The following is a 26,005-nucleotide window of genomic DNA, read 5'->3' on the forward strand; positions in this document are numbered from 1 at the left end:
TGTTAAGGAAATGTCTCCATTGATCTTTATGGGATTATCAGACATTTAACTTGCATTTCTTCTTCCTCATTCACAGCGAAGCTCTTCCCTGTGAGGGTGCTGAGGCGCTGGCACAGGGTGCCCAGAGAAGCTGTGGCTGCCCCATCCCTGGCAGTGTTCAAGGCCAGGTTGGACACAGGGGCTTGGAGCAACCTGCTCTAGTGGAAGGTGTCCCTGCCCGTGGCAGGGATTGGAACTGGATGAGCTTTAAGGCCCCTTCCAACACAAACCATTCTATGATTCTATAATGCTGTCTGCTCCTCTACAATTAGGTGTCAGATCTTCTCCCAGAGCAAAGTCTTAGCTTCCATGGTGCAATTTCCAGTAGTCTTTTGACTCATCTACAAAGTAGTAACTCAATTGACCTGATTCCTTCCTGTTTTGATTTGGTTTTTTTTCCTTTTATAGCATTTTGAATAGAAATTTATGATGGTGAAATGTTTGCCTAAGGGGGTGTTCACAGGAAAACCCATTGTGTTGATTGATATATTTTTCTCTATGTTACAACACAGCAGCCAACTTAAATTCATAAAGCAGATGTGTGTAGCCAAAAGACAGATTTGGCCCTCTAGGTATTTTGTCAAAGAGATACAATGCATGCACACATGTGCTATTGCTGCATTCCTTGTGCTGTAGTGATGGCTCCACAATTTCCACTGTGTTTTGCCTTTGTAATGGGGATCATCGCTTTTAAAAGATCAGGAATGGTTAAAATTCAGTGGTGGCTTTGGATAAAAGGGGATTACAGATAATTACAGCATAGAGAAGTAAGGTTTTATTCATACATTATAATGGATGCTTCTTCATTTTCTCTTCTTCCAGGCTCAAACAGTAGATCTGAAGATGGCGTGGTTGAATGAAATCAGAAAAATCTTGTTCAAGCAGCAGGAGCTTATAAAAGGTACCTTTGGCCAGTTTCTCTGTGGCATTCACTCTGCAGCAGAACCTTCCCTATTTTCACATTGCTGATCTTCAGATCCACTCATTCTCACTCACCAGAGAATTGATTTTTCAGAAGCAGCCTAGTAGTGAGATACTGGAGTGAGGTCTTACACAGGAAAATAACATAACTTGGAGCACTCGGAGCCAGGTGCTTATGTGAAAATGAATTACAGAAGTACAATTTCACATTTGCAATCATAGGCTTAATTCTACAAGATCCATAGCAGATGCCTAGTTTTAAGCATAATATAATCTTCAGTAACATGCTCACTATTGAATTTGCACTAACATACCATCTTAATCATAACTAAGTACGTGCTTTGCCAGACTCCCCAGGTCTGTTTTTCTCTAAACAGAAATCATTAGGGTTGTATAAAATGTCTGACTTTTGAAACAATGCTTCTAGTGTGATGGTTACTAATAAGAAAGTGGATGTTGAGCTGGTGTTTGTCCTCCCTGCAGTGGAGAAGCAGCAGCCAGGCTCGTGCACAGACCAGCTCCCGCTGTCCTCCCAGCTGAGTGATGGGTGAGTCCCAGGAGCAATTGTATTTCCCCTCCCAAAAAACCTTAAACCAGGTGCCGAAGTCTTTAACCTTGGACTTGGGGTGTTGAGTGATGAGAAGCACCCCATGACCTGGCTTCAGTGTGTGCTTGTGTCCGGAATCCACCATGTGCTGGGCTGCAGCCCCAGAGTGTGAGCAGCAGGTCAGGGAGGGGATCCTGCCCCTCTGCTGCGCTTTGGGGAGACCCCCCCTGCAGCCCTGATCCAGCTGTGGGGCAACAGCACAAGAGGGACGTGGAGCTGCTGGAGCGAGGCCAGAGGAGGCCCCGGAGCTGCTGCGAGGGCTGGAGCAGCTCTGCTCTGGAGCCAGGCTGAGAGAGCTGGGCTGGGGCAGCCTGGAGAAGAGAAGGCTCCTGAAGGGGAGACCTTAGAGCAGCTCCAGCGCCTAAAGGGGCTCCAGGAAACCTGGAGAGGGGCTTTGGACAAGGGCCTGTAGGGACAGGCCAAGGGGAATGGCTTTAACCTGCCAGAGGGGAGATTGAGATGAGCTCTGAGGCAGAAGCTCTTCCCTGTGAGGGTGCTGAGGCGCTGGCACAGGGTGCCCAGAGAAGCTGTGGCTGCCCCATCCCTGGCAGTGTTCAAGGCCAGGTTGGACACAGGGGCTTGGAGCAACCTGCTCTAGTGGAAGGTGTCTCTGCCCATGGCAGGGGTTGGAACTGGATGAGTTTTAAGGTCCCTTCATCCCAAACCAGTCTGGGATTCTGTGAAGTACCATTATTCTTTCTGACCATGTTCATTCATAAAATAAAACTAAAATTGATTTATCTTTTTCTTTTCTTTCTTTTTCTGCTTCAACCCCTCAGAAAGCAGCAGAGAGCCTCCATAAGCTCAGAAGAGAACGACTCAGAGCGCACCAGCCCAGTGATGCTGGACAGTGGGCTCCCGTCCCCCCAGAACAAGCCCCACAGAAGTATGGACCCTTCCCCTTCCTTCGGGGCATGCTGTGTGGGTGCTGGGGTACCCCCAGCCTGAGCTGCACCCTGTCTTTCAGGCTGGCCAGGAATGTCCCAGTCTCTGGAAATCTGCGAGGGGCTGGAGGAGTGGTCGGGTAACCAGTACCTCTCCAACTGCTCGGACACCGAAGAGGAGGACGGGAACCAGCTGGTTAGTACAAGAGATGCAATAGTCCCAAAGCTGGGATGCTGCTGTTTTGATTATCTTGCTTTGTTTTGCTTCACTGCATAATGGATGTGTCTCATCCAGGACTCTCCTGTTTCCCATATCTCAGTGTGGGGAATGAGGAGATGTCTCAGATGCAGCTTCTTGGAGTAATTTTAATTAAGGTGGCTGATAGGGCTCCATCGCGTTCCCCGAGGCAGTCGGGAATAAGAGCTTTGTGATAGGAAAGGCAGCTAAATAAGATCATTTTGTCTTACTACCACAGTCTCCAGGAAGATACAAAGCCCTTGCAGACTGCAAGAGGAGAGGATCAGAGGACCTGCTGGTGAAAAACGGGGATGAGATTCAGCTCTTGCATGAAGATGGTGAGGGACAGTGGTAGGTATTTTAAGATGACTTTGCCTTCTCTCTAAGAGAGATACAGGCAGTGCTGTGCAGCCTCGCTTGCCTTTTGAAACACTTGTTGCAGCTTCTGATTCAGTTTTAGACTATTCCAGAAAGCTGGAGAATTCATTCCCTTGCCAAAACTAGAGGCCATATGCACTGGTTTGGCTGGGAAAACGTGTCAGGACTTCCCTTGCCATGGGTGATCTCAGTTTTACCAATGTCTTCACAGCCCCTGCTTCATGATGCTTCAAGCGAGAGCTCTTTGCCCACCCTAGCTCAGCTGTTGGCTTTGTTCCTTTGGGCTTATTAATAGCAATATTGAGTAATTGCAGGATATTTTCCTGCCTCAAACAGCTGTATGAGTGTTAACCTGTTAATGGCTGTAGACCACCATCCCCTTGCTGTATTTAAAGCTGTGGCTCATAGTATAACAGTGCTGCGAGCGTTGCCTTGGCAGTCACCATACCCAGCCTCCTGCCTGTTGAACCATCCTTGTCTCAGGGGACAGTGTGCCCTCCCTGATTTTTGCAGCACTTTGGCCATGATTTCTGGCTGTCTTTCCAGGGTGATTCCTGACTAGCTCTCATCAGCCAGCTCAGGCTCTCAGTAGGAGAGAGCACAGCGTGCTGATGCTGTGTTTGGGATGTGGGAAGGGTGATATTAGCAGGAGATCAGATTGGTGCAGGCACTAGCCCATAAATGCACAGACATGGAGCCCTGTGGAGGATTCCTGGCTGACATCTACAGCCCTTGCACTTCAAGGGCAATTAGAATGGAATAGAATAGACTATTCCAGTTGGAAGAGACCTACAGTGAGCATCTAGTCCAACTGCATTCTGCAGAACGGGTTCGTTGTTAGCAAAAGCCAGATGTAAAGCATCTCAGTTTTGCTGGATGCTCACCACCCCTCATGGTGTCTTTGGCCAGGGCCAGGCAAAGATTTCTCATACCAGACTTTTCCATTAGCACATATTTCACTGCATGAGACAGAGGGATGTCATTTATGAGCATGAGTATTTCCAGCTGCCTCGGTCTTGGCTTGAATTTACTTACAGTACCCTGATTAAATTCATCCTACCAGTCCAGCTCAATAACAGAGAAGTGAGGGAAGTTATTGCCCTTGGCTCCGTCAGTAGTCAATAGAGGAAAACTGGTATCTCTGGAGGTCTCAGGCAGAATAATGTGTGCTCTGGCGAGCCATGTTCCTCTCCATTGACTAGAGAGGGGCCCAAGGCAGCTGTGCCTATGTAGGCTTTTTAATTAGGTTCCTATATTTAGGTGAGAAGAACACTTTAAACGCACACCCAGCTCCTGTTAAAATGCTTCCCTGGTTTGAACACAGTTGTTTGCACTCAGAGTTGTGTGGGGTGTGCTCATATCAAACTGCTGCTGGGCTGGTTTGCTGCATTTACTAACACTGTTGTCGTTCAAAGGTTGGTGAAAAACCTCAACAGAAGAAAAGAAGGCTGGATTCCTGTGCACAGCCTGCAGCTAGTGGTCGGTGACTGCAGATTTCGGAATGCCAAAGTCACAGGTATCATATAGCACACCTAGCAGACGTGGTTTGTAACTCCAGTCAGGTCTTTTAAGCCATTTGCATTACACTTGATGTACTAAATCCGGCTGCATATGCCTCCGCAGGAAAAACCAGAAAGCAGCTACTCCCAAAAGCCTGCAAAAGTAGTCAGTTAAGCTTTTATTTTGCTGTTTGTTAACACCTTAGGACATTACTGTGACTTTAGGCACTAGTCAATTAAAACCAAGCATTTAAAAACGTAGATTTCTTTGCAAGAGCGCTGGGTAGAAGACTGGGGAGAAGAGATGGAGTCTGAGCAGGGATTCCTGGGACTGCTTTGCCTCCTCGCTGCTGTAGCTCAAATCCCATGGGAATAGGAGGTGCCTAGGCAAAATCTCCTCCTGCTGCCAAAGACGCCGTGGCCTGACCCCCAGCACTTTAAGGGCAATACTTCATTTCTGCAGCCTCCCTCTTGCCCTCATTGCTGCCTGCTTGTTAGAAGAACATTTATAATAGTTACCAGGTTTTGGCAGAAGGCTTCTAGTCTCAAAAATCCTATTGCTCACTTTCTAGCCATAAATGTACATAGAAATAGGCAGGGAAGCGTAACAGAGGACACAAGAAAATGCCTTAAGAGCAGCCTGTCGCCCTTGCTTGTGTATCACCATCACCGCTCCATGTGTTGCCTCATCACCATGCTGTCCACTGGAAACGGGAGACCAGGGTTTGCCATGGGAGCAGCTCAGAAAACCCACATAGATTTAGTCCACTTAAAAATACACTCATTAGGACCATATGAAACACATTTTGCAAGTAGATTTCTTTTTAAATACTTCCTTTTCGTCAAAATCTATTGTTTTGTTGAACATGAAGGAAGCCTTCTGAAAGGCTTAAAATCCCAGTCAACTCTTGATGTTTTTCCAGTGTATTTCAGTGAAATCCTTCTTATACAGGAAGGTATTTTCTACCCCCTTTGGTGCAGTTGAATTTCACAGGTTGGAGGTTTTCTGACTGTATGTGAGGAGTAGCTTGTAGTGGGCTCTCAGTGCAGCTGAGAGGACTCCCCTTGCCATGCTCCCACCCTGGAGCACCGTGTGTTGTCTTCTCAGCAAGCCTGGCTATCCCATCTCACTGAGTCCTGGACCACAGCCTGGGCAGGAGGTTTCTCCAGCCATAAATTCATCTTGAAAATAGAGTGCTGGCAAACTGGTTTGCTTTGTCAGGGGTCATATCCCCCAAAATCTAGAGACTCCCAGCTCCAGGCTGGTTTATAGAGTTGCTGGGTGAGGATTTCACAAGGCAAAACCATAGAGAGCTCCTCCTGTGAGTCTCACACCACTGCCCAGGTGCTTTGCAGTCGTGTTGCACTGGGCTCTGTTTTCCCTGTTAAGATGAAGCCTGTTCCCTCTCCCTGTTGCTGATGGTGTGTATGCAGTCTCCAGGCATGATTCTAATTTTACATGCACTCCAGGCAATATTGTAGGATGAGGTAGGATGTTTTCTTGCCATTTCCTAGAGCTATTCCTAGAGCTTTTCAGTGATGTGTCCTTATAGCCATAACGTACTTGCACTCTGAAAACTGATTTTCACACAATACCTTTGCATTTAGCAATTCCCTTTCCTCTGTGGACTGGTCATTTTGTACTGCAGGTGACTTTGTACCACTGCCTGCTCAGGGATGCGTTCTGTTAGGCTCTTTCTTGCTTCTTCAGAAGATGGAGCTCTTGCTCCAGTATAGCAGAGGGAGAATTAGGCAGCCAAGCTTGTAGAGCAAAGTAGGGGCAGGAGGGAGCACTGTAGCCCTCACATATTAATAGCTGCTTGTGCTGAAGTGCTGCTTTGCATGTAAGCAGGGTAAACTTGATTAACATGTGGGGTCCCTAAGAGCTTAGAGCTTGCTGGGGTCACTTCAGAGCTGGGATAGATGCAGTCCTGGCCCTTCATGGGGTAGTGCCTCTGTTATTGCTCAGCTCCAGGTCCCCACAATAAATAGAACTGTATCTCCAATAACAGAATTTCATAACCAGAATTCGTACAGACCTGGGATTTGGATTTTTTCAGTGCAAAGCCTTTAGATGAATAGGTGAAATGGTTCTCTTACCCTAACGTGTTTTCTTACATTTATACTGAGGCCCTAACAGAAAGCTCCCACCACAGGATGGCTGATACGCACACGCTTCCAAGCTGTTCCTCTCCCCTCGTGCAAATTACCCCAGTGTTGAGCGAGTACAAACCATAATGAAGTTGCAGGGAACTTTTTGCTGCCCATTTTAAGTTATCAGGTGTGTATTTGGTCGATGCCCTACCCTTCTGCCATTGCCAGCTTTGCAAATCCACCGTGCAGCCTCAGCTTGAAACACCCAAACGGATCCACGGGTGATTTCTCTTCCTTCCCTCACATGGTTCCATAGGTAATTGCCCTTATAGATAAGGGGTTACTATTGGCAATGCCATGTAACTGTTGATAAAGAAAGTATTTTGATGCATATCTCCTTTTGCAAAGGTGTGTGAGGAGGAAACCTTATTAAGCTTTCTGTACATCTTGGCCTGGATATAAGCCCAGGAGGCTTTTAGGGAGGAAGATGACTGGCTTGGAGGTTGTTTTAAAAACCAGTTTTCCTTGTGTGCCTCTTCTGAGATGAGTCCTTGCTGCTTTCTTCTGAATGGATGTATTCTGTCTCCTGTGCAAATCCGTGGTGGATTTTTTTAGGGGGGAAGGAAGAGCAAAATGGAACCAAAGCATTTTCAGCTTTTTTCACCTGGCCTTTAAAAGCTGGACAGAGACAAGGGCGAGTGTTCAGTTTGCACTCACTGCGTGGAGGTTGCATGAGACTGATTTATTTTAGAGAGAGCAGGAAATAGAGTAGCCTGAATAAACCAGGAATTCAAATGAAAAATGGAAGCAGTGATAAATGCCTTTGCTTATCATATATATGAAACAACTTACAAGTTCTTTTAAGCAGCAAAACGAGTTACATGGCAGGATTTAACCTGAGCCCCAAGGCAGGGAGCAGGCATGGAAGGATGCTCCGTGCCAAGGGGCACGCACCCGCTTTGCTTAAGGAGGATGCAGGCTCCTGTTCTACACGCCAGAAACCCTCTCCTAGTTTGCTTTAACACCCCACTTGCCAAATTATCTCTCCCAAGCCTTAAGGGGATCCGCTGCTGGTAGTGCCTGAAGGTCCCAGCTTGCATGTCTTCTGCTCCTGCTGGCCAGGGCGGTGGGGATCGACTGTGCTGAGCTTGAGGAAACCCCTTCTGTGGCCTGAATCTGCCCGATAAGGGTATCAGAGGTGGCTGATATCTTGAGCTCCTGCAGGCTGGCATGAGCATGTTGGCTGAAACGCACCGGTTTTGCCTGAATTCCACTTAAAATGCCATTCATAGCTTTGCAGATGCAGCACAGCTGTTTGCACTAGAACTCATGCACTTTAACATGCAGCCACAGGCTTTTGTATGTATGCAGGGTCCATTAGAGCTACTGTTGAGTTCTTTTGGGCCTTTGAAACGTAAAGCAGGGTCTCCTTGTCCAATCCATGACGCCAGCCAGCTCCACAGAACAGCTATTTCCTAACGCTGTAAAAAAAGCCTGACAAAATAAGGAGTCTAGAGAAGATATTGGCTGGTCATGCTGTGATAATCAAGTGATAGGTGATGGAAATGAGTCAAACCCTGTGGTCCTGCCCTAGGCAAGGTTCTCACTGAAGCAAGTGGGAGTTCAGCTTGTAAGGAGAACCACAGGAGAGCACTTGGGTTTTTTCTGTTATACAAATGTTACGTGATTGCAGGGAACAATGTATTTCGTGGAATAAGATGCTTTAATATTAACATCATTCTTCATTACTTTATAGATGCCGCCCTGTGTAACACGAGAAAGTTTAGTTCCCCTTGAATTAAGGGTGAACTAGTAGCATCCCATTTTCGATGCTCTTTGGAAGCTTTCAACTAAGTGTTACAGAGAAATAACACAATAGTTGGAGTTGTCCTGTACTATTCATCACATTCACAGACCTCCACAGCTTCATCTGCACTGAACGGGACCGGGGTCCTAAGCAGCTTCTCATAGTCATCAAGGAAGCCATTTCTGCTCTATCCCTTTTTTCTTTCCTCTCCTCTGGAAAGTACAGTATTTTGTTCATTTTACCTGCTGTTTTTCCATGACATTCATCACGTTTCATCAGAAAAGTACGCTACAGTTTCCTGACACTTTGTTTAGATGCTTGAAATTTCCTCTACAGGTTGAAGGCTTTACTTCCATATATTAGCTGACCACTGTTGAAGTTGCAAATAAAAGAGTTGAGGTTTGGTAAACCAAAAAACATCACCACCAAAAAGAAAAACAAAAGCAAACAAAGCAGCTGTATGTCCTGTTGAATTGATTTTATGGCTGGGTTTTTCTTAGCTCTCTACTTCAGCTATGTGAATGTAATGTTCTGTAAGAGCATCATCTGGCTGACTCACACGTGAAGATGCAATAACACTAAAGATCCTCTTTTTGCACTTAGGGCCTGACTCCAGCCCCTTGCAGTCAGTCCCATTGATTTCAGTGAGGTTTGGATCAGGTCAAACTGACAACTCAGGGTTGTCACCAATCACTTAGGGTCCCAAAGCGTCCCGAGGCTGAAACCTGTATTGAGCAAGTGTTGAAGTTTACATTAAATGTATGTACTTTTGGAACACGTGCCATAAATCAAAGTTAAATGTCCATGTTTGCACTAAGGATGTTCTTGTGATAAGACACTACTTTTCAGCATCTTTAACAATAATGTATCTATTGAACTTTTGAGAAAGAAAACAGCATATTGAACACTCATCATTTAAGTTGGTGTTTCTTTGTCTAGTTTTGCTTTTGTAGAACATAGGTACAGGTGGTTTGACTTTTAAGCAGATGTGTGCAAAGAGCATCTGACTGTGTCGAGAGCAGGGTTAATAGTTTGCATGTGGTAGTGAATTTGCTCTGTCCCGTCAAAATGAAGTGTTTTATACCGTGGACTGAAGGGGGACCTTTATGATCTGACTCTGATTTGTGATCCAGGGGTTCTTAGATGCAGTCCCACACTGTTGAGTTCAAACACATTGGGGTTGGGTTATTCAGTGACCACTTTTGTATGGGGAAATCATTGACCCGCTTCATGGCTGTGATTGCCCAGGGGGTTCCCCATCACGCTGGCCCTCAGCAGTGGGCTGGTTCCAGTTTGGGTGGCCAGTATTGTGGGTAACCCCCATACACCCTCATAGATGTGACCAGCTGAGTCTGGACTGAGCAAGAACTGGAGAGATCCCAGTGTTCTTCACCCACTGGCAACCACAGCAGAGAGCTTTGAAGGCACTGATGGTTATTTCCATCCACGTCAAAACTGGTCACAATGCACTTGCTAGGTGGAAAACCAGCAGTGTCTGAAATGACTCTTGGGGCTGTTATTAGCGGTAACGATTCTTGTGGTAACAGTACACATTTTGAGGTACAACTGTAAATACTTGTCTCAAACATAGCACACATTGCATATTCAATGGTTTTAATCTTTTTTTGTCTTCCATAGTTTTAAATCTGAGCTTTTCCTAATTTATGAGGTTGATCGGTTCTGCCAATCTGAATGTACAGTCTGAGGTTTTTAACATTTGAAACTTTGCACACGACATGGTATGTTACCTTAAGTATGCTGTTGAACTAGGCTCTTCGTGTATAGGGGTAAATCACAGTGGAGAGTTTTCTCTGACTGCAAGTTGAAATGAACTATATTGTATATGTACCTGTAAAAAAATGTGTTAAATCTATATTTAAAGATTAAAAACTTGTTAAATAAATTCATCTGAGAAGATGCAATTCTGTCCAGAGACACCTCTGCTATAGAATTCGAGAGGAAAAACATAATTCTCACAGTATTGGTTTTATTTAATTTCTTTGGAACAAATAGAACCTCCTTACATGCATTTTGGTTTTAAAATAAGCAGTAGGGGATGATCCGATTAGCTTCCTGCTGGATGTGGTGGCAATGAAACTGGGAGAGACACCTTAATGCTCATACCAGCATCTCAAATAGCAGCTATTGATATCCCGCCCTGGCTCAGGGGGTCTCCATCACAGTCCTGCATCCCAGCACTGGTCCGGGCTGGGGACCACAGGGTGGTGGGTACATGGGGGCTATAGGGGCAGCAGCAGCCCTGTTGCAGGTGGTTTGGGGGCAAGACATGGTCTTGGGGCATGTATCACCATGCAGAAGGGAGAAGACCCTTGTCAATGGGGTTCTGCCTCTGGGGACATGCCCTGGTCCTGTCCGTGATGCCTGCAGCGAGGTGAAGCCTGTGCCCGAGCTGCACATCCGTGCTGGGTGTCACGGTGTGGTTCCACAAGGTAGTGCTGTTTGCCCATGCACCCCTGGAGTTTTCCATGGAAGGAGACAGAAGATGAACCAGCGCTGATCAGAGGTAACCTCCCTTCCTCTGGGATTGCTCCCTCCCCTTGAGCTAAGCCCATTTGAACCAGCCCAACAGAAGACCTATGTCCCCTATAGCCTTTCCCTGGGATGCCACTTCTCTCTCCATGTGTCTCAATGCCATTTCCCACCCTGGGCACAGGGCAGGCACCTTCCAGTGAGGTTTCTGCTCAGACTGGGGTGTCCCACACTGTCTGCACTCAGGAGACATCCCATAAACTCAATGGGGAGGGCAGTGCACTGTCTCCATCACCACAAGCAGCATCCATGGCTGCAGCCTCTAACTTAACATGATTAATATGGAGACCAGGACAGGTAATGAGCACTAAGCACTTCTCTTCATAATCCTAACAAGGCTCAGCAGAAATCATTAGCATAAAGCCCGCCACTAACTTTAGGTTAGTTTTATACAGGTTTTAGGTCATTTACACTGCCAATTCTATGCCATCCTAAAGCAGGAGGAGCATTTCTTGCTGCCTGTGATCCATCTTGGCTTTGCTCATGTGAAAATATCTGGCCAAGAGTGCTGCAGGTACAGTGCTTTGTGTGTTCACCTCCCTCCTGCTACAGGGATGATGCTGGTGCTGGGTTCCCTTTGCCTGTGGTGTAGCATCCATGGGCAATGCCGGTGGCACACTGGCCCAGGGCATGGGTGAGCCATGCCCCAGCTCATCCCTACCAGCCTCTGCATTTGGGACTTGGGGATTTACACCATCTCAGCAGTGCTGGTGTGCTCGGGCATGCAGCCATGGGTAATTAAAAGGGCTTTTTGTTTCCTCATTACCACATTTCCACCGCATTCTCTCAACTTTAGCCTTCCATGAGCAGAAATTAGTTCACTCAGAGATGTTTATTAAAACACAATGATTTCTGACACTCACGTCGGTGCTACGGTCTCTCCCCAAGTAATCAGTCCATCCCCAGCACTGTGCATCCTCCCGTGGCTTAGGTAAGCCTCGTGGTTTCCTTTATCCACTTCACGTACTTGGAGACCCTGGTGTAGATGCCATATTTCCCTGGCTTGGCGCACTCCTCGCCCCAGCTCGTGATGCCAGTGAGGAACCAGGTGCCCTCGATCTCGGTGGTGTAGGGCCCTCCGCTGTCCCCTCCGCAGGTATCGCTGCCCCCGGTCGGGAAGCCGGCACAGAACATGTTCTGCAGGATGGTGGTGGCCGTGCTCTTGAGGCAGGTTGGCCGGTCGACGAAGGGCACCTTGAGGACCTGGAGGACGGTGGCGGGGCGGCCGCGGAAGAGCGTGCTGCCCCAGCCGCTCACCGTGCCCATGCCGTGCTTCAGCAGCGCGTTGGTGAACTCCCGGCTGCCCAGGCAGATGGGCGTCACGTAGCTGGTGAAGACGAGCGGCTGGTCCAGCTCCAGGAGGGCGATATCGTTGTGGTGCTTGTTGATCTTGGCGTCGTACGTGGGGTGCGGGAGGATCTTCACCACTTGGCGCCGCTGCTCTGTGTGGTCGTCCTCTTTGGTGTTGTATTCACCTGCAGAGACAAGCGTTGGCTTGGGATGGACCACTCCATGGCCAGACCAGAGACCATGGCCTGAGGATGCCACCCCCATGGGTGGTTGTAAAGGGATGAGCTCTGCACATCCCAGTCCTCAGGCTGTGCTGAGGCCAAGCCGCTTGCTCCTTGTCAAGGGGCATCGGAGGCTCTCCCACAGCAGCACCTCCTCAGTCCCTGCAGCCAGCAGGACCTGAACCCCCAGATGTGCCACCAGGCACACACCAGCCCATCAAGTGCCAAAGGTCCAGATGCTTTGGCCAAGGTTAGCAGCAATGTGGATGTTTTAGGGGTTTAGCACCCTTGAAGAGATGTAAGGGGATGTTGCCCTTGCATCAAAGGGGGGAAACCTCTAGAATTAGAACCCTTTGTTTAAAATAAATCATTTCTTATTGAAAAGAAACCTGACCTTCCCTTTTCTAAACCCGCACCACCATGGGGCAGAATGGGGTGTAGGAGGCTACAAAGAGCCCCCTGATGCTCACAGGTGCCCCTGGGCCCCTGCACGAGGCTCAGCTGCCTGTGATTGCAGGGTGCTGCAGGCAGCTTCAGGCTCCTGTAATTGAGTTGCCGGTAGCCTGTTACCTCCCCTCCTGCTTGTGTAACAGGTAGAGGGAAGGGACAATGTTCTGTGGTCTTGGGTTGGCACATGGGCAGTGTGTGAGTCTGCCTGGAGCTGGATCTCCTCTCCTGGCTGAAGGATGAGAGAGCAGGAGGACTTTTCCCGCTCGCTTCCTCACAGCCCAGGAGGCTCAGGGCACATTTAACCCGTGCTGCAGTGCTCCCATGTGCTTTGCTGTCAGCTCCAGAACATACCATCTCCTCTGAACAACATCTGCAGCATTCCTGGCCCCGGCAGTGTCCTGTGCCTGCTGTGTCTGCCTGCGAGGAGCAGCACAGAGCCCAGCGGGAGAGGTGAGGTGGCTTTCTGTGCTGGGGTGATGCTGGGTGGCTGGTGCTGCTGATGGGTGCTCTGGGAGCAGGGTTTGCAGCACACTGTGAATGTTAGCTGCCTCCCAGGCTGTGCTTCTGCAGTGGGGATGCGAGACTGATGTGGGGGGAGACTGTCAGAAGGCTTTTCCTATGCTGCGGCTGCTTACTATTGCTGGGGACCTGAGAATGTGCTTCAGGGGTGGGAGTGGAGAGGCAAAGGAGGACATGGGAGGGGAGTGCTGCTTCCACCCGCTGCTCATGGAGCAGCATCTGAACTGAAATCCCTGGCCTTCCACAAGGGTTCTGTGTAGGGCCTTGTGCCAGTCCAAGTGGCCCATCCCTCTCCTGTGCTGGGTGCTCACCTGCCACAACAGTGACATTGTCCCCTGGCTTCAGGCAATGCGCCGCTGTCACCACCCATTTCTCGTTGATGATGGATCCACCACAGAAGCCCACGTCTTCACTGTCCACCAGATAAACCTGTGGGAGCAGAGGGAAATCAAACCCCTGGGTCTGTGTAAGTCCCTGGGGAAGAAGAATGGGGAGCAGGGATTTTGTCTGGCTGTAGAACAGCCTGTGGGTTGGTTGTACCGACTCAGTGCTGACAGAGATGCTGCTTACTACGTGCCCCTCCGTGCTGTGTGCTGTCACACAGGGTGGCCAATGCAGCCCCACACACATTAGTGCCCCATTGCACTTTATTGCCAGGCTGGGAGGGTGTAAACCTCAGCACAAAACTCAGAGCACGTGAAATACAAACATCTCAGCATGTCCCTACTAAAAGTGTTTTGCCAGTGACTAGGTTTGAACTAGTTAACTAGGGCAAAAATCTTAACTACCCATTTCGTTTGGGTACCAAACTACCTCAGCACTCATGGGGTGCAGGCCAAGACATCCCTTTCGCTATATCTGATTAAATTGATCAGCTGACTTGGTGGACTGTATTTAAGAGAAGGATTTCTTTATAACCCCATCATCTCATTCCTTTCACGTGATGTGGCTCGTCACTGTCTATCCACCTCGTACTTCCCATGCATCCCTGAAGGCTGAGCATCTTCCTTTGTCACCTGGCAGAAGCAGCCCAGCCGATGAGCCAGACTTGGTGGGCTTGAAGCATGTGAACTTGCTTTCTTTATCAATACTGAGTTCTCCTGTTTAACTTTCTGATTCTCCTCTGGACTCTGTGACTGGGTGGAGGGTGCCAGCATCACCTCTGGATTGTCCCACACCAGAAGCTCTGCATGGTTAGGGCAGAGCCTCTTCCCTTCAGACACAAAACATAACCCCACAACAAACCTCCTGCATCTGGTGGCTGTGCATTGCCCCCAGCACGTTACTGGCTTTTTTAGCCCTGACACAGAGGGCAGATGCCTGCTCCTGACCTTTCCATGGAGCAGACACAGAGCGATTGGCTGATCTCTGTGAATGGGCTTTTACATCCCTGCATGGGCAACTTCTCATTGACATCACCAGTGTCGGCCTGTGCCAGAGCTGGCAACAGAAAGAGATTTGCCATTCCTAAACCCTCATCTGAATTCATTACTTTGCACTCTCATCCACTGAGATTCCTGTGCTCACTGATGCCAGAGTAGAATATAAGGGCAGTAGGTGACTTTGGGAAAGATCCAAGCTAGGAGCTAACTTTCCCTTTGACAGCAATTTAAAAGCCTTTGCATAGTGGTGGGTTGAAGGTTTCTTTGCAGCCCTCCCCTTGCTGTGATGGCACTTCTAGTGAGGTAGAAATAACTAGGATGTCCCAAACTGGATAAAGAAAGAGCAGCTGGGCTTGGGAGATGTCATACAAGGGCAGGTCCTTTGTTGGTATAAGTGATCATGGAGCTGTTGAAACTGATGGAGCCAAAAAATGAGCTGCGTTGTTCCTTGCAAAGCTGTGCCTTGCAAAGCTCCCCTCCCCTGCAGCTTCATCTTGGTAAATTCATGGACTGCTGGGCAATCTGCTGCTATAGCTCAAAACCGCATCCTTTGTACCCAGCCAGACAAGGCTGCTGTGGCTCTGACTTCCAGCTTTTTTGCCAGGTAGACCCCCATCCAAGTAAGTTTTGTTGCTGTGGCATAAAGCTGTACGCAGAAAGAAGTTGTATACCTGTTAGGCTTGAGATCTACTGATACACTAACCTCAGAGACAGGTTTTGGGTATGTAGAAGCAAGATGAGCCTGCTTTCAGAAGGAAATGACTACACAGCGATTGCTGGGGTTGCAGGGGAGCTGCAGAAATAGGCAGTACCTGCCAGGGCACCTCTCCTCTCATGCTGTCAGACCCACCAACAACCCGGGTGCCTGTTTTGACTATGGGTGTGATTTTCGTGGTGGTGGCAGTGCTGGTTTCCGTTGTGTTGTCGAGCCCCTCGTCAGGAGCATCATCATGCTCATCATTGGTGATGTTCCAGTGCTCAAAGGTGTTTATGGCTCGGGTGAGCTTGCTCTTTGCTTCGGGAGCCGTGATCTTCCCACAGGGATACGGCACTGGGAGAGAAATAGGCATAGTTAGGAATGGCTGTGTGTTATGCTGAGGATTACAGCAAGCAGAGGAGTAGGTGAGGAGGGAAACGCTGCCTCGTCTCAGCACCCTCTTTTGGGACTAACACTGTCCTGGGTTCAGTGCTTACACCACGGCACAGGCTGTAGGTGAGGAGGTAAATGCTGCCTTCTCTCAGCATCCTCTTATGGGATTGACACGGGCTTTGGGCTGACTGTGTGCTCTCCCTGCAAATAGATGCCTGTGCCTTTGAGCCGCAGTGCAGGTTATATGTGAGACTAGCAAAACCTGAATTGTTTCTGGCCTTTAGAAATGACATCTGAACAGCTCTGAGAGAGAAGAAAGCTTGTGAGAGAGCTCCTGTCTGATGGGACAGTGCAGCTGTGTCCTTATCTCATGGGATGCTGAGGTGCATACCAGGGATGCTTGTTGGGGTAGGCAGCCGGGTGCTTGGCTGACATTTCTACAGCCAGTCACCCCAGTACAATGAAAGTGCAGCTGGGAGAGGGCAGGAAATACTCTTATCTGCCAATTGTACAGATAATCCCACTTGGCACCAAGGTGAGGAAAACATTAATAAACTCTTTCTAGAGTTGTAGCTTTTCTCTGTTAATGAAGATCTCATCTGTAGGTTCATTTCAGATGAACTCTTCCCATTTCTCTCCTACGCAGCGTGTGCCGAGTTCCTGCTGATAGTGACAGTCAAAATAGTAAATAGCATCAGGCATTGTCTTTCATCTGCAAAGCTTTCGACAGCACTGTGCAAACAAACATTAGTGTAAAATCAGACGTAAGTGTGGCCTGCTGAGATTTCAGACTTCTTTTAAACAGTTCGCTTTAGGAATAGGGCTTCAAAAAGTGTTGAGTGATGGAAAGTGCTACCTGTGTGGTTTAGGCTGGGAAATGAAGGTTTCGAAGCCAACCAAAGTAAAGCTTTTGCAGGAAGGACAATTACCCAACCTGAAAGATGATCTTATCGCTAACAGTAAAACTTTCTGGTCCAGTGAAAGTGATGATACAGCGTGTTGGGCAGCATAGGCCTGAGCTCTAATGATGTCCATTAACAGAACAACTCCCAGCCTAAGATACTTCCTACACTGACTGCTGAAATGCTTTTGGAGCTCAAAGTGTTCCTGTAGCTACCAGACCTTCAGCACCTAACTCACCCGTGTGAGTGCCATATGCTTGCTTATATTTGCAAATCTTACACTCGGGTGTTAGAAAACAAATAGCATCAAATGTTAAATTGATCTTAGGTGGCAAAATATTTCTCAATCTCCTTTTCCTCTGTCAGGTGTGCTTCTGAGATGTTCATGCCCCATTAACTTGCTGTGTTTTGGTGGGTTGGGATTGTACATGTTGGTGTAGTTAGAGATGTTGTAACAGCCTAAGAGTGGGGTAAAGTTGGGGAATATAACAAGAACCAGCTATTCTTTAGCCTTTTATGCAGTTTCAACCTCAAGCAATGCGTTTCCCCTCCACCCCACTCAATACCACAGCTAAACCATAGAGTCTAGTTGCTGTTGAGGGTCTCTGTGCCAGATACACACTGTTGGGAGAACAGCACCACCATAAAGCTTCACTTTTCTCCACCCAATTATAACACATTGCATGATGATCAGCCATGAAATGAACTTCCAGGATTTACAGTAAGAAAAATTGTCTTTTGTGCTGAAAAAGCCCAGAACATCCTCGATGTAGCATCAGTAATAGTAGCTCCTGTTGGAAGAACATGAAAGTGAGCGATGGATGGATGGATGGATGGATGGATGGATACCAGCATATAGGCTGGTGTAGCTGAACAATGCATTTCTGCCTCCAGAAAACTACTGATCCATATCTAGAAATATAAGGTACAAGTGGGAGAGGTACCTGTGTGAGCAGCCATCTGAAAGGAGCATTTGCTTTGTGAACAAATTCCTGGAGAACTATCCTCTTTCTCCACCCAGCTAGGCTAAAAAAGGGTGTTTAAATTGCATCCTTCAAGCCTGACCCCACATCTGCCTTTGGGAAAGTGCAGGGTCAACAACCTCTTTACATTGGCTAAGCAGGAAAACACGGCTGGTTTCCAGGGCATTGCATCTCTATGAGATTCATGTATCTAAATCCAGGACAAGACTGTGGAAACTTTCACCCAAATCTCTTAAAAACACTTTAAAATTAACCTGTAGGTTCACAGGACTTTCCATCTTCATGAAGTCTGTAGCCAGCAGCACAGGAGCACACAACCTTCTGTGGTGGGTCGTGCCTGCAGAAGTGCTTGCAGCCTCCATTTTTAATAGCACAAGTGAAGTCTGAAAGAAATAGAAACAAAACTGAGAAAGCTCTCTTGAAATACAACTGATCAGAGATTTGCTGGGACTTGGGCCTTTGCTTTCAGCCTATAACCCACTGTGGTTGTTCCTGGCTATGGAAAATAGATACTTGTTTGCAAGGAGAGTGTCCTCCATCTATGTCCTCCATCTAAATCACATCTTTGCTCATGATGGGCACCTCTTTGAGATTGAGGTTGAGGAATGGCCCCGAGATTGGTCCCACTGAGCCCTGGCACAGCCTCCTGCTGCTGTCTGAGGTTTGGCAGCCTGACCATAAAGGCCTCCTGCAAATATTTGGTCAGGAGCCACGTGATTTCCCCACTGTGGTGCTGCTTTCCTCCCCCCGTGCTTACGGCAATGTAGGATGCTAGCGGAGAACATCGTGTGTTGAATGGGAGCAAACTCTGACCCCAGGAAGGGCTTTGTCCTGGGATTATCGCTGGGCTCTGTATTTAAAACCTCAAGCAAAGCCATATGTTCTTCCTGACACACCAGTCAATCATCGCAGCCTGACGTGGAAGAGCCATTTCAGCAGGATGTTTGATGAAATGGGTCCCAACCCAAGGCACAGTGAGATTCCTATGACTCGCCTGTGTCTTCTCGCACCCCACTTGCACTCTGTGGTGGGAACCCCATCTCTTGCAGGTGGTAAACCACTAATCCACAGACACTCTTTTAATTCTCAGTGATTTTTCTAATCACTTCACAGCAGATTAACTCCACTCCTACTTCCTCAAGGACACCTCCCTTCCTGTAGCCATTTTCATGCCATCATTTACTATTTTTACAGAGCTCCTCTTCACGCCTCACTTCTAGCTCTATTTTTGTCCCTGTCTCACTTTCACCAGAAATCTGCAATAAGACTATTTAAATTCGATGCAGCTTTGAAATGCTCTTTTCAACGTACGCTCCTCTCTTGCCAGAGCAGCAGCACAACTAGAAAGAGAATCTTTTATGAGTGCAGTGAGTCTAGCACATTATGCGAGTCGCACAGCCCTGATTATATTATAAATATAAGAGCTGAATATCCCTCTTGCTTAAATTATCAGCTCTTTGGGTTTCATAAACTCCTCAACCCATCAGGAAAAATATTTGCCTTTTGTTTGCCTTTGGAATCAAGGTTGCTGGTGATAATTATAATTAGGAATTGAGCTGAGTGCTATTCAGAGGAGGTTGCAGTAATCCTGCCCTGCTGCCCAGCCTGGCAGGAGGGATGGAGAGAAGGAGGTAGAGGATGGGGGCCCCACTGGGGTCGATGGAAAGCTGCTGCTTCCAGAGGGTGAGCACGTTGTCCCTGACTGACGAGCAGCCCCAGAAGGGCTTGTGCTGGGGAGATAAAGGAAGGTCTCTGAGTCAACATTTGAGCTGGCAGCCCACAGTGTGCTGAACAAAAGACCTTGAGCCTGAGTCTCTGTTGACCCCTGTGAAAGAGCAGGCATCTCAGTGCTCAGTGGAGGCTTCACCAAGGGCAGGAGAGGACAGACACATCCGCTCCTGGATCCCCAAGCATGTTCACCTGTAACTCCATTGCCAACAGGCTGAATTGGCACATTCATGCAGTGCCCTACAGCAAGGTGAATGCGTCTGAAACAGCTCTCTAGTAGGATGAAACTCTGTGTGCACTTTGATCTGGTGGGATTTCAAGTAGGGCAGAACAACCACAGGGCGAGCCCCTGGAACGTACCTATCTCACAGTTTCTGCCTTCATATCCAGCTGGGCACCAGCACACGTAGGAACTTACTGCATCCTTGCAAACAGCTCCATTTTTGCATGGGTTGGGGTCGCACTGATCTCCATCTTGGAGAGAAGACAAGAGAATTAACAAACATGAGCGTCCACCATGGCTGGTGATGACCAAGCGCTGGAGCCTTGCTCTGCGCAAGCCTCCTGTTAAAGACAAGTAGGGATCACACACCTTCCTTCTTGGTAATGGAAAATAAGTCAGATCCCACACCCAAGTGCACAACAGACAACATCAGCGCTGGGGTAACATCATCATCAGTGCTTTACCCATGGTTTGAACTATGTACCCTGTCCCATGTGGGTGAATTCTGCTTGTTTCAGCAGCACGCTTCGGTCTCCCTCATGCAACATCTCAACAGGACCTCATGTCCTGGCTAAGTTAGACAGACAAAGTTAGAAGGTTTGCTTCCTCAAAAGTGGTTAGGATTTACTAATCTGAGTTATTTTAACACTACCGTCCTTGTTCTGTGAAGGTTTGGACCTGTCCACTTGGGTTTGGAGCCTTCTCTGTGTATGAGGATTGCGACTCTCAGTCATTTCTCTTTCTGAGGATTACATTACTATTAACTAGTCTAGATTTCTCTTTGCATACCAGGGCTTTCCTTTTCACAGTTGCCTACAGCTGAGAAGCTGAGGCTTTAACAAAAATACCCAGTATTGCAAAACTGGTGATCTAACACTTTGGAAGAGCAAGTCAGCAATGTTAAATTACAGGGAGGTGTGCTTTGAAATGGTTATACGAGGACAAGGAAGAAAGTGAATGTCTTCATGAATTTGTGTCCCACCAGTAAATGTGGCTGTTAATGGTGCTTTCAATGGGCTGGAATGCAGAAGGTAGGTTGCAAACAGGGATAAAATCACAGAATCCCAGGCTGGTTTGGAAGGGACCTTAAAGCTCATCCAGTTCCAACCCCCTGCCACAGGCAGGGACACCTTCCACTAGAGCAGGTTGTTCAAAGCTTGTCTAAGGCATGGTGGTGGACCTTGCACATACAATGTGGATCGTGGCTGCTGTTGCTGCCTGGTGGGGGCAATCAGGGCTTGGTACCACTTGGTGCTGTGCAAGGGGTGAGCTCCTGTAAGCTGCTGTTGGGAAGAGCAGCTTCTAAGCTGAACCTGGATGATAGGGGAATATACGGCATTCATTACATCTGAAGAGCTACTTGTTTACAGTGAGCAGGGAAATGCAGTGTTGAGCTTCATTTGAGCTGGTTTTTCAGAGGACATTCCTACAACGCAAATGTAACTTCTTTATGGTATAGTCTGGACTGAATAACCTGAATTATTTAAGGCTTTTTAGTGAGATGTTCTGGGAGCTTCGCCAATCTACAGAGCAGTTCATTTATTGAAATGTCCTTAGAATTGGTTTCAGATGTTTTAGTGGGCATTGAAATCTTTGTGGTAAGGGACTGAGGAGTCATGGGGGGTGGAGGCTGGAAGGAAAACGTAGATGGTAGAAGGAAAATGATGGAGAAGAGAGGGTTTGGGAGCACTGGTGTGAATTGCAAACAGCTGCTTGCTATGATCATGTTGAGGCTCCACTTTAAAATGGCATTTCTAGGGATTCACACTGTGCTTGCATGAGGTTGTGCCTTATCTGGAGAGCTCTGCTTGAGAACAGCGTTAGCCGTTTGCTGAAGGGCTCTTCATTATTGCTTTCCTGTTTTAGTTTATAGCAGGGCTGAAATTAGAAGGCCCAGAGTGTGACCCGGGCTCGACAGATCCGGTGCTCTGTGTGAACTGGTTTTATTCCGTGAAGTTTGTTCTAGAAACCATGCTTGAACAAAGAAAATGTTCAGTATTTGGCTTGTATACAAATGGGATGGGCCCAGGCTGGATGCAGGATATAGGGTGCATGACTCTAGCTCTGTGATTACACAGTTTCTGAATGCTGGAATATATTTGTTTCAATAAACATCTATTTATGCACCAAGAGACAAATATTATGCACTTCAACAGGGAGAAAGCAATGTATGTTTTCTTACCAATGTATGTTTTCCAAAACTCCATCTGAAAGGGAAAAGCAGAAAAGTTTCCTTTGATTTCTAATTCCTGGGCACCGAAGTAGTAGAAGGATGACCCTAAAGCAAAGGTCTTGCAGGAGAACAACCACCTCCACAATCCCAGTGGTGACTAACATCCCTCTAAAGCAGTTCTCAGCCCAACTGATGGATCACAAGTGAGAATAAGCCACAGTAGACCCTACACTTGGCCCTGGCGAGTTTTCCCCTTGCTGTTCACTCCTTCCCTCTCACCTGAAAGGCTCATAGAGGTGCGGGCTGGGGGGGATCAGGGTATTGCCATTTTGCAGCAGTGATACTCACAGTTTTCTCTGTGTTTTCAAACACTTCCCGGGCTTCTTCAAAACTGCATTTTTCTTCTATGCATTCTCTCTCGAGGTTCCCAGGAATAACCTCTTCCAATCTGTTTGAATTGGCTCTTCTTTGCCTCTGCAGAACCGAGTTTGCCTCTTTGTTCTCGATGAAGACTGTGATTTGAAAAGAAATAGGGGCTAGAGTGGAGCGCACACTGTGTGATGCAGCTGGAATGGGCTGTCAGGGCTCTGTTCTCCTCAAAAGCAAGCTCTTTTCATGTGTTCACCCCCCCATTGCCCCATGGCTGGGGACATTTCAGGGGTGTTGTCACCTATGTGAGGTTTCTTTGGTGTCTAACTTTAGGATCAAATCTGGACAACCAAGAGTCAAAGCAGTCGATAGACAGAAATGGCTAATGGTAAAGGTCTGATTAGGAGTGCTGAGGTTTGACGCTTATATACCCTAAAGCAGATGGTGTATTTCCTATCATAGATGCACAGATTGGAATAATCTGAGAGGGTAAAATGATAGGGTCTTTCATGCTGCTGTTTAGTTAGGTCTTATTTGGACACAGAAATTGTCCTGCTTTGTCTCTGCCTGTTTTGGCTGTAAAAGGCCATTTGGAAGCCAGGGTCATTTGCTTCTCTCTCTGCTCCTCACGTGCCTGGGTACCACTGTTTCCTGATGGCAGGAAATGAGCCCTCCTCACCCCCGGGGTCTGCGTTATGTCAATAAGGTGATGTGCATCCACCTTCAACTTGCTGGCCAAGCTGCTGGCCAGAAAGCACCAGCAGGGACCCCAAGTCTAGATGGGATGTCCATGGTGACCATCAGCCTTCCCATGGTGGCTACCTGATAAAGAGCACAAGGACATGCAGACCATCATGGTGCTATACCATGAATGATGTCCGGGCAGGACATCCCATCGGCAGGGTCAGCATCTTCTCTGTGTTGCTCCTGACCCACCTCTTAGATCCCTCCACCTCTGCTGAGCGCGCTTCCCCCATCCCACCGCTCTCAAATAGACATCATTCACTCAGAGGAGCTTCTTGTTTTGCCTCCTCAGCCCCTCCTGGCTCTCCACCTCCCTTAGCGCCCGCAGCCATGTCCCTTTTTGTCACCAGATGGCACGGTAGAGCAGCAAGTCTTGGAGCTGCTGGTGGCCACACAGGACACGGAGCCTTCTCTGGAGGCTCTGTGCTGGAAGGGGTTCAGGTACCCATGAGTGAGCCTCCTCCCTTTGAGGATTAAAGAGGGCACGAACTGTGAGGGCCATGTGCCAGAACTCATTCCCTCTCATGGCCAGCTTCTGCTCCTGATCCAGAGCAGATCCCAGCCTCTCTAAACCCACATAGGATCGGTTTTGTTGAGCTCTCATGACCCCAAGGCAGGTTGCTCTGATTTACACCTTGCCCTGATGGTATAACCAGCCCCATCACCTAAAGATCTCTCTGCAAGAAGCTGAACTAACAGGTTTTGTAATGCTTTTAATCATCACACAGCAAGCTTGCACCTCTGCCTTCCTCACACTAGTGTGGTTTTGGTTAAAACCAGAGTGCATTAAGATCCCTGACCTTAACCTGGTTGTTTGGCAGTAGATATTGGTGGGCAAGGCTCTAACCTCTGAAGAAGCCAGGCTAGTTTCAATCACTGCAGCCCCTGTGGGGTGGCTGGTCCCATCCCACCTGCAGGGTTGAGGTTCACGTGAATATAGATCCCCAAGACTGGCCGAAAGCAAGGAGGCATTGAGGGGGAACAGCCTCACTGGAGGAGACCTGTCCCCTTCTTCTCATGGCATGGGCTGCAGCCTCCAGGCTGGACAGAAAGGGCTCAGAGCAGCCACACATCCCCCAGTGTGAACTGAGGAGCTGCATTAGACCTGCTCCTTCATCTCTTCCCAGTGGGATGTGCCAGGCACCTGCTGCAATTAACCCATTTAATGAAGAGAACTCCTTTTAATGAAAGCAGCTTTACCTCTCTGACATCTCTTTTGGCTTTCTCCCTTGCTTCCTGATCCCACATGCTGCTTTACAAGCAAAACTGGATTTGAACTGAAGGTTGCAGGCCTCATGGGGTCACAGGCATTGTACTCACCCTGACTGGTAGCCATCCTCACACCAGGAATATACTCATACATGGCATAGCAACTTCTGAACCAGTATTTGACACAGTGTGGTGGGGGTCTGGGCCAAGGGGCTGTGGGAGAGACCTGTCCTGATGGCTAAGTATAGTATTTAATAGGAGGTACACCTGGGTGATGGTACCAATATGACACTCTGCTCACTCTTCATTGCTAAGCCAACATTTTGGGGAAAGGCCCCTTTTTTAACCTATTATTTGCAATGTTTAATGAAATAAGAAAGGCCTTGCACCGAGCAGCTACTCACATTGGATGTGAACCAGCCTCTGCTGGAAACATTGCTGCTACAGATAAATCAAGCAACAGCCTGCATTACTATGTGTGATTGCCCACATCCATCAACTACTCTACCTTGTCTACAGTTTTGGCTGCATCTCACAGCCTTTGTTAAATTCACGCTGGGTTTGGCTTTAAACAGCTCTTACAGTGGCAAAACCAATGACTGTTTTATGAATGCGAGCGCTTGTTTGTACTCCAGGACAAAGTGATGGCACACGTAGAGACGTGGATGTTACTCTACCAGCAAAGCTCTCCCCTTTTTAACCTTTAATGTGGGGGTGCATGCACTCTAAAATGGCTGAATCCAGCTTAAAAGCTTCAAAAAAAATGCAAGAAAAATCCTATTCTTATAAATTAATCCCTGTGACACTTTCTGTGTAAGATCAGAGTAAGAACTATTATTTCATCCCCAAGAAAAGCACCTTTAAAGAACCTTTAAAGAAAGGAATTATGGAACACAGCAGTCCCTCTAAACTCTCATCTCATATGAGACTGTCTCACCATCTAGTGACAAACTGTGCCAGTAACTCCTGCACCCAAAAGTGAAGGACTCAATAGGTTTTAAAGGAACCCACCTGTACTTTCGGCTGCCACAAGACAAGCTCCCAGAAGCCAGATGAAGAATACAAGGGGGATATTTGCCATCTTCTTCCCACTGCCCAAACCACTCGCTAACAGATTGTTCGGGTGGTGGAGCTCAGTCAATAGTTCCAAAGTGCAAGTGGTTGTTTATTGACTCTGGGTAACCCTTTAATTGAAGGTCGCCAGATGTGCCATTGCTGAAACTTGAAATGGCAGCATGGGTGTTAGTGGAGGGGGCATGTTCATGTACAAGGTAGTTGCAGTCCTTGGGCTCATCTTCTGCCCTGTAGGATATTGCTGTCGTGTTTGGGAGTTGAGCATGGCACAAGAATAAATCAATTCAGCTTCAGTGAACCTCTTTAAAGCGCTGGAATTCCCATTCTTATCCAGGTGATGTTCCTGGCCATACGAAAATCCACAGTAATGTTTTAAAGGCTTCAGCATGGTCCATGTTTTGTCCAAAAGAGCAGGCACAATTCCCTTGAAGAAAACCTTATAGATTATGTTTCCTCTGGGAAAACAGGCAACCTTGGAGCAGGGCTGTGTTAGCAAACACAATCTCGTGTTGGGTGGGTTACCTAATAAGTGGGTTATCTAATTGAAAACCTGGATGATGTGAGGTGAGACTAATGGTCCATTATCCAGATTTGCTGGGGCAAATCCTGGAAACATGTGGAGTTTGAGGCC

The 26,005-nt window shown here is 47.7% G+C and overlaps 2 protein-coding genes across 4 annotated transcripts in view; one reads left to right on the forward strand and one right to left on the reverse strand.

Moving 5' to 3' along the window:
* The window catches only part of MCF2 (MCF.2 cell line derived transforming sequence), a 66,691-nt gene extending 56,302 nt beyond the window's left edge, over positions 1 to 10,389 (forward strand). Inside the window, exons 24-30 of the mRNA XM_030497893.1 lie at positions 862 to 940; positions 1,444 to 1,507; positions 2,347 to 2,453; positions 2,535 to 2,647; positions 2,928 to 3,040; positions 4,483 to 4,583; positions 8,417 to 10,389. Coding sequence (XP_030353753.1) covers positions 862 to 940; positions 1,444 to 1,507; positions 2,347 to 2,453; positions 2,535 to 2,647; positions 2,928 to 3,040; positions 4,483 to 4,583; positions 8,417 to 8,457 — 618 coding nt within the window. The 3' untranslated portion in view covers positions 8,458 to 10,389. The remainder of the gene's footprint in view (positions 1 to 861; positions 941 to 1,443; positions 1,508 to 2,346; positions 2,454 to 2,534; positions 2,648 to 2,927; positions 3,041 to 4,482; positions 4,584 to 8,416) is intronic.
* On the reverse strand, positions 77 to 25,426 carry F9 (coagulation factor IX). 3 transcript variants are annotated; one of them, XR_003993212.1, is made up of 9 exons: positions 25,312 to 25,426; positions 22,327 to 22,490; positions 21,988 to 22,012; positions 19,943 to 20,056; positions 18,109 to 18,237; positions 15,692 to 15,930; positions 13,809 to 13,926; positions 11,892 to 12,492; positions 77 to 88 (listed from the first exon to the last, which is right to left on the reverse strand). XR_003993212.1 is itself a non-coding variant. In XM_030497894.1 (8 exons), the coding sequence occupies exons 1-8, from the start codon at positions 25,379 to 25,381 to the stop codon at positions 11,945 to 11,947; spliced, it is 1,407 nt and encodes a 468-aa protein (XP_030353754.1). In that variant the 5' UTR covers positions 25,382 to 25,426; the 3' UTR covers positions 11,831 to 11,944. The 3 variants fall into 3 exon arrangements, 2 of the variants coding, with proteins under 2 accessions (XP_030353754.1, XP_030353755.1); XM_030497894.1 differs by lacking the exon at positions 77 to 88 and having other exon boundaries at positions 11,831 to 12,492; XM_030497895.1 differs by lacking the exon at positions 77 to 88 and having other exon boundaries at positions 11,831 to 12,492; positions 13,809 to 13,921; positions 15,687 to 15,930.
* Positions 25,427 to 26,005: the final 579 nt, after the last annotated feature.

The sequence above is a fragment of the Strigops habroptila genome, chromosome 9, assembly GCF_004027225.2.
Source record: "Strigops habroptila isolate Jane chromosome 9, bStrHab1.2.pri, whole genome shotgun sequence".
Lineage (NCBI taxonomy): Eukaryota > Metazoa > Chordata > Aves > Psittaciformes > Psittacidae > Strigops > Strigops habroptila.

Coding starts and splice junctions, on each gene's coding strand:
- F9 (XM_030497894.1), bottom strand. CDS start 25,381: ATGGCAAATATCCCCCTTGTATTCTTCATCTGGCTTCTGGGAGCTTGT. Junction 22,491..25,311: donor TGTGGCAGCCGAAAGTACAG/GTGGGTTCCTTT, acceptor TTCAAATCACAG/TCTTCATCGAGAACAAAGAG. Junction 12,493..13,808: donor CAATGTCACTGTTGTGGCAG/GTGAGCACCCAG, acceptor TTGTCTCTGCAG/GTGAATACAACACCAAAGAG.